The sequence below is a fragment of the Rana temporaria genome, chromosome 3, assembly GCF_905171775.1.
Source record: "Rana temporaria chromosome 3, aRanTem1.1, whole genome shotgun sequence".
Lineage (NCBI taxonomy): Eukaryota > Metazoa > Chordata > Amphibia > Anura > Ranidae > Rana > Rana temporaria.
Window position 1 is genome coordinate 315,173,202 of NC_053491.1, and position 13,575 is coordinate 315,186,776.

The window sequence follows — 13,575 nt, forward strand, 5'->3', positions numbered from 1 at the left end:
CTTGGCTTTTATAGTTTCTAAGGTTGTCTTGTGTAAACGCTATGTATTACATTTGAGCAGATAGATTTAAATCTATACTGGAAAATGGCAGTAGTAAACTATGTTTGGGTTTGATCTTGGTTTGTGAAAATGCAGTTAGCACTTGTTTAGAGTATTTGATAAATTATCACCTTCTGCATTGTCCAACTGCTTATCAGCACCTTAAGTTTTGTTCAACTGCATGAATGTATTTTTTTGTTTTAGGCCCATGCCAGCTATCTGTATTTCTTTGTTCGGTGTATGATTCAATTAGTTCAGTGGAAATGTAATGTTACATTTGTACTGAACTCTAGAACTTTGTTGGAATATCAATTTATTAAAACCAATTTTCATGGAACAAATAAAAACATTAACATTGTTTTACCTCACCATCCCCACACGGCGGGTTGTAAAATAAACAAACAAAAGTTAACACTTACTTACTGTCATTACTTTCATTACTTAATGAAAGTGGAAAGGGTGTATCTACAAACAGTGCCATACAGGTGAGTATATAACAACTCAAATTCAAATATTAATAATAATAATTCAAATATTAGTTATGGTAAAGATTATAAAATATAGATGCTTTTCAAAACAATTATATTGTTTATTTCTCTAAGTTCAAATGTATATATCTTGGAAATGAAAGTGGTAAGGACTTCAAACAGTGCCATACAGGTGAGTTTATGGTAAATGTTAAAATATTTGGTATGGTAATTATATGGAAATTCAAGATTTCCAAAACACTGGCAATGCTTATTAGATCTCTTTGAACCACGTCCATTACTGTTAAAATATGCAGTAAGTTGTCTCATGAGTGAGCTGTCTGTGTTACACTGAAGCTATTACATTTAAACTTATACTGGAAAATGACACAGTAGGGTAATAAAGCGTGCCATTACCCCCTCCCCCTTCTATTATGACAGTAGGTGGGGGTTTTTCTCCCTGCATCCACTATCACATTTTCAAAACAATTCGACTGTGTGGGACTCTGCCCACACAGCCATGTCATTCATGCACAGGAATTTGTGAATAAATAAATTACATGTCTGTCTGTGACCATGGTAAATGGACTTGTAGTTTAAATGAGCTGCGAGCAGGCTAATCAGCACACTTGTAGTTCATTCATTCTTCCTCCTTTTTATACTGAAAGCCTATACACAGGTACAGGCACAAAGCTGGAGGAAAAATGTGCAAGAGCCTCATACTCCTCCAGGCTCCCTGTAAAAAAAAATGCACATCCTTTTACCTGCAAAATAATGTGCATGCATTATGATTTGCGGCATTTTTTACAGCGATTTGCCGCGTCAAATTGCGGCGTTTTTCCCCGCGATTTGCCGCGACAAAACGCGGTGTTTTTCCCCCGCAGTTTTGTACAGATCGTTGGCATCAATGTAAAACGCCCAAGCCGCCTGATTCGAGCGTCGAAAAAGGGTCCGGGACTTATTTGAAATTCAGGCGTTCTGCGTTCTTTCTGCGTTCTGCGTTTTGCATTGGAGATGTGAACCATCTCCATAGAGAATAATATTATTTTTCCCCTCTAGCGTCTTTAAACGTCACGCTTCAGGCAACAAAACGCTCAGGTGTGAATGCAGCCTTAATGATAAATGTATCCTGCGAAAGATAAAAATTTAGTCAGCTGCAGAGAAGGTTCTTCTTATGCCATGAACTTTGATAAATTAGGCATAAGTCACTCTAGCTGCATTTCTTTCATCTGATTCTAAAAGTTCAGTGGAAATCAAATTTAACATTTGTACTGATCTATAAAACTATGTTGCTATGTTATTATTTTTTAATGGCATGGATTTTTTTTTTTAAAAGAACTCTGCTGTAGAACAGTGGGATGTTGAATGCCTTTAAAAATGTTAACCCTTTTGTCTACTTATATTGAAAATGGAAGATAGCTAACTTTCAACCTACTACTTGAAAAGTTTGTGTTTTACCCCTCCATTGCATGGTAATCTACAGCATAGCTTAAACAGAAGGAAACATTATATTATGAGACCTAAGCTGTTTGCCCTGGTTCATTCTTATAAAATAATGACGTGCTGAGGAGAAGGAGCAGTTATACAAAAACAAAGTTCAAACTCAAGGGTATGTAAACCCTTGAATATACCCTGTGAAGTGACTGGCGTCAGGTGATACAAAAAAAAAAAATCAAACCCTCTTACATAAGTTGTACCTTTTCATCTACAGTCCTCTCTCCTCTAAATCCATTCAAAGTGCACAATTTTTACAGCTTGTCTGAGCTGTCAAAAACCGGGAGCTGTGGACAAAAAAGTGTAGCGCTCTGATACAAAAAAAAAGGTATGACAATAAAATCAAATCCATGCGTGGTCAATATGCAACAATATGAATTGCACATGTATATGAAGACACAAATGTCATAACCATATATATAAATGTCCAAAATGAACCAAGTGATGAGTGAATACAAAGTTCAAAATTGAAGAGTGAAATGAAATCTTCCAAAAATAAGTGAATATAAGTGAATTTCCAAATGAAGAAATATCCCATCACCAGTGTGAATGCAGGCTTACCGGAACGTGTGGACTCTGCGAAATGTATATTTCCAGAGTCGATCAGGATTGGTATAGACTGGAAATCACGGTGTGGAGTTGCTTCAGGAAGGGGTCAGCGAATGATCTTAATACAATAACCTAGGGAGAACTGGAAGGTCTCTCGCTCAGAGAATGCAGGAGATGGTCATCCGTGTTTAAAGGTCACATGTAAACGTGGAAAAGAAAAGAGGGGACGCCATAGTGTAATACCGTCAGAAAATAAGTTTAAGTTTAATTAAAGGTTGCACTTACATGTCAGTTGAGAATAAAGCGCACTTCAATATAATGATGGCAACATTGGAGTCATTCCTGACGCGTTTCGTGTGAGTACACGTTGTCAAAAGGGTATGAAACCGGGAGCTGAAATTACACACTACAAAGCTCAATGAGAAGAGCTCTGAGAGCTGATTGTACCAGAGGGACACACCCCTTTCACGCAGCACACAGGAATAGATTTGAGGCTGTCAATCACAGGATGTGTGCTGAAGCTCCGTCTTCTGTCACCATTTTAGCTCTTGGTGTCAGAAAAATCTGTCAGAAGCAGAGGAAAATGCAGGGGAATGCAGAGAGAAATTACACTTAGTGCTCATGATTGAGACAAGTACACATTACAGAGGGATATGTTTTCTTCATATTTCATGTCAGAGGTTTACAACCACTTTAAGAAAACAAACACCAACTTTTTTATTATCATTCTGCCAACTTCCTACAGAGCATTACTTCTCCTACTGCCATGATCCTAGACATTTCACATTTCAGCATTAAAATTAACCACCATGCACAAAGGCATGTGTGGAGATATTCTCCCGAAGCTCTATTTTGGTTACTGTTTATTTCTACATTCTAGCAACCAGGCTAATACATTATAAAGGATTCTGAATACAAAATTACTGATTTTAAAACTCTCCAGACATTTGACATCTTTTGTATTATTCAATGAATCGATAGACCATGAGCTGTCATTGCTATAATATGACTAGTATAAGGCTTTTGGACAAACCAGGAATTAGGATTCAGCAAAGTATATGGGATGTATGTATATTTAAAATGTAATATTCATGGGTAACATAAACTAAAGGGTTCATGTCACACCAATTTTTTTTAATAATGGTGATCAGCAACCTAATATTGTGGTTAGGTGTGTAGTCTTTACAACAGGTGATATTTGTTCTGCTGTACCTTACCACAAAGATGACTTAACAATATTATTGTAGTTTATGGTGGTATTATGGCCAGCTGTTTCATTTTAGATTAAAAAATGCATTTCCCCAAATATTTGTATAGTGTGGATTATACTTTAATCATAGATTGTTTGCACCAATATTACATTTTCTAGTACCGTATTTGCCGGCGTATAAGACGACTGGACGTATAAGACGACCCCCTAATTTTCCAGCTAAAATGTTGGTTTTGGGATATACTCCCTTCCTACCAGTCATGCTTCGCCTCACCTCACTGTGCCATTACATGCCTCACTGTGCCATTACATGCCAGACTGTGCCACCATTACATGCCTCACTGTGCCATTGCATGCCTCACTGTGCCATTGCATGCCTCACTGTGCCATTGCATGCCTCACTGTGCCATTACATGCCTCACTGTGTCATTACATGCCTCACTGTGCACCATTACAAGCCTCACTGTGCACCATTACATGCCTCACTGTGTCACTGCATAACTCACTGTGCCACTGCACGTCTCGACAATCCATTACCTTATCCCTGACATGCAGAATCTGTCAGACCCCGGCCATCCATTTTTAAAAGCTGCGCCTCCTCCTCGTGCTGTTCCTATCACGGAACACTCAGCTTCCCAGGAGACACTGTGTTCAGTGTTCCGCCTATCACGGATGCCCTCTCGTCCGAGACCGCTCCAAAACAAGAGGGGGTTCTGTAGCTCACAGAGTTAAACTGGGCTAATAATATTTCTTGAGATATCAGTGCAGCAGAGGCAGAAAGTACAAGACGTTTTAAGCTCACTGAATTTCTGACGAGATCAACACTTACTGAGTTGATGTAACAAATGCTTTTGGTTGTATATTTAAAAAAACAACAACAGTAAATACATAAGGGAAGTCCATTATGGTTTTCATGCACTTTAATCCCATTTTTTACAAGTATTTATACCGTTTATGTTACAAATTCCTTCTATGACCATCAGTACATATTTTGTCTGGTCTCACGGAATTATATTGTTGTATCCAACTGGCACAAAGTGACAGTCGCACTTCTGTTTGTAATTTCTATTTTTTTAGTTTTACTGTTTTTTAAAGACTATCAGATTAGGGTGTAATAGAAGCAAAATTAAAGTGGTTGTAAAGGTTCGGATTTTATTTATTTTTTAATAACAAACATGTCATACTTACCTCCACTGCAGCTCGTTTTGCACAGAGTGGGCCTGAACTGCGTTTTCTGGGTTCCCACGTGGCTCTCTCGGCTCCTCCCCACCTCAGATAACCCCCTCTCCTAAGGGGGTTACCTTGCGGGCTTCAACGTCATTGGATTTGATTGACAGCAGCACGAGCCAATGGCTGCTATTAATCTATCCAATGAAGAGCCGAGAAGCCCGGCAAAGGAAGAGCGCGTTCGCGACGCGGGACTTTCCAGGGCTCAGGTAAGTAAAGAGGGGGCTGGGGGGGGGCGGTAATTGTCAGATGTTTTTTCACCTTAATGCATAGGATGCATTAAGGTGAAAAAACGTGAACCTTTACAACCCCTTTAAATAATATAAGTGGGAGAAAAACAATGTAAACACGGCCCACAATACATCAATGCACATTGCAGTCTGTGTCAACATGAATGGGGAAATACATAAATATGTTGTTTCATTTTATCCAGCATTTTTATTCATCGTTGTTTTAAGTAGTGTTTTATATATCTGGTAAAATAGTCAGAATATGTACAGAATATGTATCTGTTATTCTGTTTCTTGCTTTGCAAGATTAAACTAGCTTGCAAAGTAAAGGAAAAAAGACATTAGATAATGTTACCTGTGGAAAAGTTTGCAAATAACTTTATTTTTCTAATAATATCCTTTTGCCCATTGTGAATGCCCTATTTGCTATGGGCCAGATTCTCGTACGATCCCGTAACTTTGTGCCAGCGTAACGTATCTGATTTACGTTACGCCTCCACAACTTAGACGGGCAAGTGCTGTATTCTCAAAGCACTTGCTCCTTAAGTTGCAGCGGCGTAGCGTAAATCGTAAGCCCGCCTAATTCAAATTTGGATCAGGGGGGCGTGTTTTATGTAAATCTTCTGTGACCCGGTGTGATTGGCGTTTTTCCCGAACGGCGCATTTGCCGTCCGTGGAATTTCCCAGTGTGCATTGCTCCAAAGTACGCCGCAAGGACGTCATTGGTTTCGACGTGAACGTAAATGACGTCCAGCCCCATTCACGGACGACTTACGCAAACGACGTAACCTTTTCAAATTTTGACGCGGGAAAGATGGCCATACTTAACATTGTTACGCCGCACTTACGCCACCATATAGCAGGGGTAACTATACGCCGGGAAAAGCCTAACGTAAACGGCGTAACTTTACTGCCTCGGCCGGGCGTACGTTCGGGAATTTGCATATCTAGCTAATTTACATAGTTTGACGCGTAAATCAGCGTACACGCCCCTAGCGGCCAGCGTAAAAATGCAGTTACAATCCGACGGCGTAAGAGACTTACGCCTGTCGGATCTAACAGATATCTATGCGTAACTGATTCTAAGAATCAGGCGCATAGATACGACAGCACAACGCAGAGATACGATAGCGTATCTGGAGATACGCCGTCGTATCTCCACTGAGAATCTGGCCCTATGTGTTCAAGTTGATGCTGAATGAGAACACCATAAGTAATTCAACCATAAGGTTGAACATCAGCATAGGGGCGGTGGTTTACGGTCCATATGTGAAGTGCCACGGATATGCATATTTGCAGGTCTAGGCTATGCTGCATTGGAAATGTGTGTAGATATAAACAATACTACCCACAAGTATTTTCCATGTGTGGGTGTTTTTGTACTGAATAATATCTTAGAATTAGATTTAAAGTAGTCATTTTAAAAGACATTTGCTACAAGGCATTTCTCTTAAACTCGAATGAAACTAGAATCAGATCCTTTAACCTGCATTGAGGTAGGATGTATTTTATGTAGTATGTCTTAGGCATATGTAGTTTTACATTCATTTTGTTAAAAAAAAAAATTATGTTGGCTTTAAAATATACAGATAGTAAATAGACAGATAGTAAAGATTCTTTGCTATACCAGTTATACAGTATAACATTATCATCAAGCTGTCTGTTTGTAGATGTCATAGGACTATTTGCCATTATTTAAAATGTATTCAAAGTTTAACACCTAAATTTAGTTTGAAACTAAATAGACGGTCTAAAAGGTTACATTAAAAGTACAAATAAAAGGAAAAAAATACTATGATGACTAAATAGAACTGTACACTGGAACATTTGAGTGTTGCAGTTCCTCACTTATGCCTCAGAGCGCCGCTGTTTGACCAATAAGGAGCAAAATGCAGAACTGGAGATCCACTGGTATATTCATCATTCACAAACCATGCAGATCTGTAAGAAGAGGCACACAACCATTTTCTGGATTTCTTCTGCACATAACACAGGATTATTTATTTTCTTCACAAATGCTCTGAAGGATATTTCTGTAGGATACTAAAAATAAATGCGAAGATGAAGAACAACTCACAAATATACACAGGGATCAGATGGCAAGTAATATTTTCCTTTTTATTTTCCTGGCTGTGTCATTCAGTTTCTGGTCAGATTCATTATTCCATTGTAGAAGAAATGAGAAAAGATTCTGTTATAGCAAATATTGCAGATGATCTTGGATTGGATATTAAACAACTCTCATTTAGAAAGCTGAAAATCATATCTTATATATCAGAGAAATATTTGTATGTGAATTTAGACAATGGAAATCTCTATGTGAAGGACAGAATAGACAGAGAGACACTGTGTGGGGCAGAAGCTACCTGTTTCCTAACCTTTGATGCTGTGGTTGAAAATCCATTCAATGTTTTCAGTGTCAGTGTAGAAATTCAAGATATCAATGATAATTCACCTGTGTTCTTCCATGAACCTTTCACAATAAATATGTTAGAATCTACTCCATCTGGAACAAAATTTACTTTACAAGGTGCAGAAGATCCCGATATGGGTGTCAATTCAGTACAGACATATAAGCTTAGTAATAATCAGCATTTTATACTGATCGAAAGCATGAATCCAGATGGTAGCAAATTTCCAGAACTTGTATTAGAAAAACCTTTAGATCGAGAAACTTTAAATGCTCTCGAATTCATTTTAACAGCATTAGATGGAGGTAGTCCAATAAGGTCTGGAACCGCTCTAGTAAGAATTATTGTTACGGATGTCAACGATAATTTTCCTGTATTCAATGAACAACTATATAAAGTCAGTGTAAATGAAAGTATCCCAACCAATACTATTGTAACTGCTGTAAGTGCAATGGATAAAGATGAAGATGTGAATGGACAGATTACGTATTCTTTTAGCAAGACATCAGGATATCATAAAGGAATGTTTACTATTAATCCCTTAACTGGTGAAATTAAAACAAACAGTAATTTAGATTATGAACTGACAAAAAACTATGAGCTGCCTGTTCAAGCGAAGGATGGAGGAGGACTTGTTTCTCATTGTAAGGTTTTGATAGAAGTGATAGATGAAAATGATAATGCTCCAGAAATATCAATCACCTCATTAACTTCACCCATTCCTGAGGATACTGCACCTGGAACAATGATAGCTCTAATCAGAGTCCATGATAAAGATTCAGGAGAAAATGGAGAAGTGGATTGTAAGCTCACAGGAGAAATGCCTTTTAATCTAGTTTTGTCATCTAACAGTTTTTATACTATTGTGACCACAAGTGCTATGGATCGAGAGAAAGTGTCTAATTATAACATCACAATTGTAGCTACAGACAGAGGATCTCTTCCACTTTCCAGTCAGAAAACCATCAAACTGGAGATATCAGATGTTAATGATAATCCACCACTATTTGAAAAATCTATTTATGTTGCTTATGTACAAGAAAACAATTTACCAGGATTCTCAGTATACAGTATACACGCTTCTGATGATGATGCTGGAGACAATGCTAAGATTATTTATTCAATTTCCAACAAAAATACAGAAGATCCCGCTATGTCTTCCTGTTTTTCTCTTAATATAGACACTGGAGTTATCTATGCCCAGAGATCATTTGATTATGAGCAGCACAATGAGTATGTAATAGAAGTAACAGCTAAGGACAGTGGACACCCATCCCTGAGCAGCAACACAACTATAACTATCAAAGTAATAGATCAGAATGATAATGCACCAAAACTCCTATACCCATCCCCAGAGAGTGGAGCATCGGCATGGTTTGAGATGGTCCCTTTTGCTGCTGAGCCTGGATCATTATTAACAAAGGTGGTTGCAGTGGATGCAGACTCTGGACATAATGCTTGGCTCTCTTATCATTTTATACAAGTATCTGAACCATCTTACTTCACCATTGATGAACATACAGGAGAAATTCGAACACAGCATGTTTTCCAAGAGAAGGATATACTAAATCACAAGGTTGTGGTGATTGTAAAGGACAATGGAATCCCATCTTTCTCTGCTACAGTTACCATCACTCTTGTTGTTGCAGATAATTTCCAACAGGTAGCTCCTAAATTTGTCAATCACTTCCCTGATGACGAGACTCAGTCCAATCTGCAGCTGTACTTAGTAATTGCCCTAGCAGTCATTTCTTTGCTATTTATCATAACTGTCATGTTGGCTGTTATATCTAAATGTAGGAAGTCTAAACCATTCCCAGTATATGGACCCGTCAGTTCAAATTTATATCCCCAAGTTGATCCCAGGATGCTGTCTCACTATGCCAGTGGAACACTAACACTTCCCTACTCTTACAACGTTTGTGTGGCTTTGGATTCTGGAGAAAGTGATTTTACATACATGAAAACGAATCAAAATGTTCCTGTGGATAATCTTATTGATGCTGATGATTCAGGTCATGGAAATGAAAGTTTAAAGGCAGCTTTACCAACTGGCAATCAAATTCAGGTGAGTTATTGAAAACTTTAAGTGCTGTCCGCGTGTCTCCCCTACAAAACTATCTATTTTGTCTCACATGTCACATTTGGAAAAGGTGACCTAACAGTTACCTAACAAATTATATTATTATTTTTTCAGTACAAGAAAAAGTGTAAATGACAAAGGTCAGAAAAGTCAAGGTTTCCTGAAGTTTTTTTGTAAGAATTTTTTGGTAAGAAATGTAAGGCCTATGTGAGACCTATAGCATGTGGAATATCGATCTTAAAGTCTATCTCCAGCCAAAATTAAATGACAGCGCATAATTATTTTCTTTGCTTTTCAATATAAATTACCTATTTAACCTGACAAATATATGTTTATTCAAATACTTCTGGCGGCCAATAATGCTATGTTATTTCCTTGCAAATGTATAGTGCCAATGCCTCAGCATTTTGCCACACAAATCTTCCATAGCTAATTGCAGCATGATGGAACACAATGTAAACTTCCTCCTACACACATGAACAGTAATTCTGGAGGAAGCTCCAACAGTATTTACTGTATGCTGTCACCTTTCTCTATTCATCACTTGCACAGTGAGGCACATTACTTTGAGTGTTTGGGGTCATGTGACAGCCAATAAACACGGAAAAATAAGGTATTTACAAAGTTATTTTGAATTATTTTAACCCCTTTCAGCCAACGTAACACATATATGCAGCCTTGCAGAAGTGGGTTTATTTCAGTGGGCCGCATATATATGTAGCTCCCTTTGTGCCTGGTGCACACTGCGCTCCCAGCACAGAGCCCGGGGTCTCGCTAAGACCCCCGGGCCCCATACTAACGATCGGGACCCAGATCTCTCGATTCTGGGTCACCTGATCACTGTGGTAGCCTCTGAATGGCTACCACAGTGATCAGTCACTGTGAAGCCCATCCCTGTGTTTTTCTCGTTCTGTGAATGGAGAGGAAAGATACAATGTATTTTTCTCTTTCCTTAAAGAGAAAGAAAAAAAAAAAAAGAAAAAATGCCAGGGTTAGTGTTTCGGTCAAAGTCAGGGTTAAAGGTCATGGCCAGTATTTTTTGAGCCGGGTTTTTTTTTATTTTTAATTAGCATTAGTGTCAATGTGTTTTAGGTAGGACAAAAAAAAGAAAAATGTGCACTATTTCTTCTGGGCTGTACTATGGGTACAAACAACAACTGACATACACAAGAAAATAAGAAAAATATACAGCTACATTAAAAAAAAAGATATCCATAACCATTTACTACCAACTGAAAGCTCAATTTGTTCTGAAAAAAAAAAAAAACAAGGTATAATGCACCTGGATGCACAAAGTAAAAAAACAAGAAGAGGGGCGCCTCTGAGTATGTATCATAAGAATAATTTAATAAACAACAACATCAACTCACATGGAGGACAGGTAAGTTGCATTCAAATCCAGTTGCTGGGCTGCAGAGATGAAAATGGGACTGCAAGTCACAGCAAGTCCTGTAAAGCTGGCACCACATCAGATCCGTGCAGGATGGAGTGGGATGGCTGAGCACAGCGTGGTTTTCTTCAGTGATCCAGGCTTGGGCATATCTTAGTCTATCAGGAAAAATCCATCTGATAAGAATATGGGTTCCAGGTAAAAGGTGTAGTGGAGAGTGACAAGTCAGTGGTTATGGCAAACCGCACTGTGGCTTTGGTGTGCCCTCTGTCTCTGTAGATTGAAAAGTAAACATGTCCGTGTATTCAGAGTGAGACTAGAGGAGCATCACAGCATGGCGCCCGGCAATGACATCACACACATGCGACATGTTTCGAAGCTAGCAAGCCATTGATGAAAAAAAGGCAGCACCTCTTTTTCAAGCATAGAGTGTGTGAGAGCTGGGTGGGACATTTATAGGCTGATAGGGGGCGTGGCCATTATGGAGATTTGGAGAAATCAGCAAAGCTAGGAGAAAAAAAGAACTTTAAGCAGACACAATGCAAGTGGAATATTATATTCATTCCACTTGCATTGTGTCTGCTTAATGTTCTTTTGTTCCCCTAGCTTTGCTGACCCCCTTTTTTTTTTTTCTCCAAATGCAAAAGTGTAAATACGGATTCAGTTAGTTGTATAGTCCTTGATTTCCTTGCATGAACAGCGTGCTTCGGGTTATGCAAAAGTAGCTTAATGGGGTTGAGGTCTGTTGAGGTCTGGACTCCAACATGGCCATTCCAAATACATATTCTCTTTTGTGGTTTATCCAGTCAATCTTTTGCAGGCAGTAGAATTTTCAAAAGAGCAGCGGCTCCTTCCATGGTGTCCATCCATAAATACCATTCTTGTTTCGTAGTTTCGCTTAAGGGACATTTGGTTTAGCAAGTTCATGAGATTTTCTAAAGAAATAACAAACACAGGAAGTAGTGTATTAAAGAACACAACATTCAGGGATATGGGAAATACGTATAGACACTGACACATGTGCACCTACACAGGTTGAACTGGAAGGACTATTGTCTTTATTCAACCTTACCTATTATATGGCTGTGTATTAGCAAGAAAATGAAAAAAATATATATATAGTATATATTTTCGTAGAAAGCTAGACTGTTATGCCGCGTACACACGATCGTAATTTCCAACAGATGTTCGATGTGAGCTTTTGGTCTGACATTCCGACCGCGTGTAAGCTCCATCAGAGATTTGCTGTTGGCATTTCCAACAACAAATGTTTGAGAGCTGGTTCTCAATTTTTACGACAACAAAAGTTCTTGTCGGAATTTCCGATCGTGTGTATCCAATTCCAACGCACAAAAATCCTACGCATGCTCGGAATCATTTTGATGCATTCGCGGAATCATTGAACTTAATTTTTCTCGGCTCGTTGTAGTGTTGTAAGTCACTGCATTCTTGGCAACATTTGTGCGACCGTGTGTATGCAAAACAAGATTAAACCAACATCTGTCGTAAAAAGAATCCACGGTTTTGTTGGCGGAAATTCCGATCGTGTGTACGCGGCATTAAACCTCTTTCACATGGGTGGCTAGAAGGGTGGTAAAACAGGTGGTTGATCCACATTTTTTTTGCTCCCTGACCACCCACCAACAAGTAGCAGCCAAATGGATATGTACACATGCCATGGCTGTGAATCAAAGCATAAAAGTTTAGGCAAATTTTATTTCAACATTAGACTATGGCTATGTTATGGTTATGGCATGGTTATGGGGCAGTATTCTAATGCGAAGTCGCCATAGGGATTGAAAAAAAAAAACACAAATGCAGGAGGCACCAGAATCAGCTCCTAAGTTCCTGGAAGAAACTGCCTTATCTCCCTCTGAAAAGTGATCCATCACAAATCACTTTCAGAGGGCTTTGGAAACTGCTGCCAATGTGAAAGGGGCCCTAACTATCTAATTGTGGTATCATTTTGAAGAAGCTTCATATATCTGATAAAAGAGTTTGTCTGTTGAAAAAGTATGTTTGTATCTTTTTTTTTGTATTTGTTTATTGCTTTGCAAAATAAAGTTAGTAAACTTTAGGCAATGGTTACTGGGACATACAGTAAATATAAATAACCTACTCCGAATTAAGAAAATACTTATTGGTAATGTTTTTACATGGTATGCTTGTGGCATGTTGTCATACCTGCTCTCTCAGTCTCAATACCTCAACAAAACAGAGGGGCTAGTGGTTCTTGTCAGTAGGTAGGGCGCCACTGTAACTTTGCTTGAGTACAGATTATCAGTAGGAAATATATCTGTCCAGGAAAATTATACAACTAAACATGGCTTTACCCAGAAGTATGTATGAAACATGTTGGTTTTAAGTAATATTTAATTGCTGACATTAAAGCAATTGCAAAATCTCAGTTTTTTTCGATAAAAAAAAACATGCTATACTTACCTGCCCTGTGCAGTGGATTTGCACAGAGCAGCC

At 38.5% G+C, this 13,575-nt stretch overlaps 2 protein-coding genes across 9 annotated transcripts in view; both read left to right on the forward strand.

The window, feature by feature from the left end:
- LOC120932477 (protocadherin gamma-B2-like) overlaps positions 1–13,575 on the forward strand; it is a 353,457-nt gene that overhangs the window by 114,390 nt on the left and 225,492 nt on the right. The window lies entirely within an intron of this gene.
- On the forward strand, positions 6,931–9,707 carry LOC120932483 (protocadherin gamma-B5-like). The gene has a single exon (XM_040344877.1). It carries the CDS (start codon positions 7,278–7,280, stop codon positions 9,705–9,707), a length of 2,430 nt encoding a protein of 809 aa, XP_040200811.1. The 5' UTR covers positions 6,931–7,277.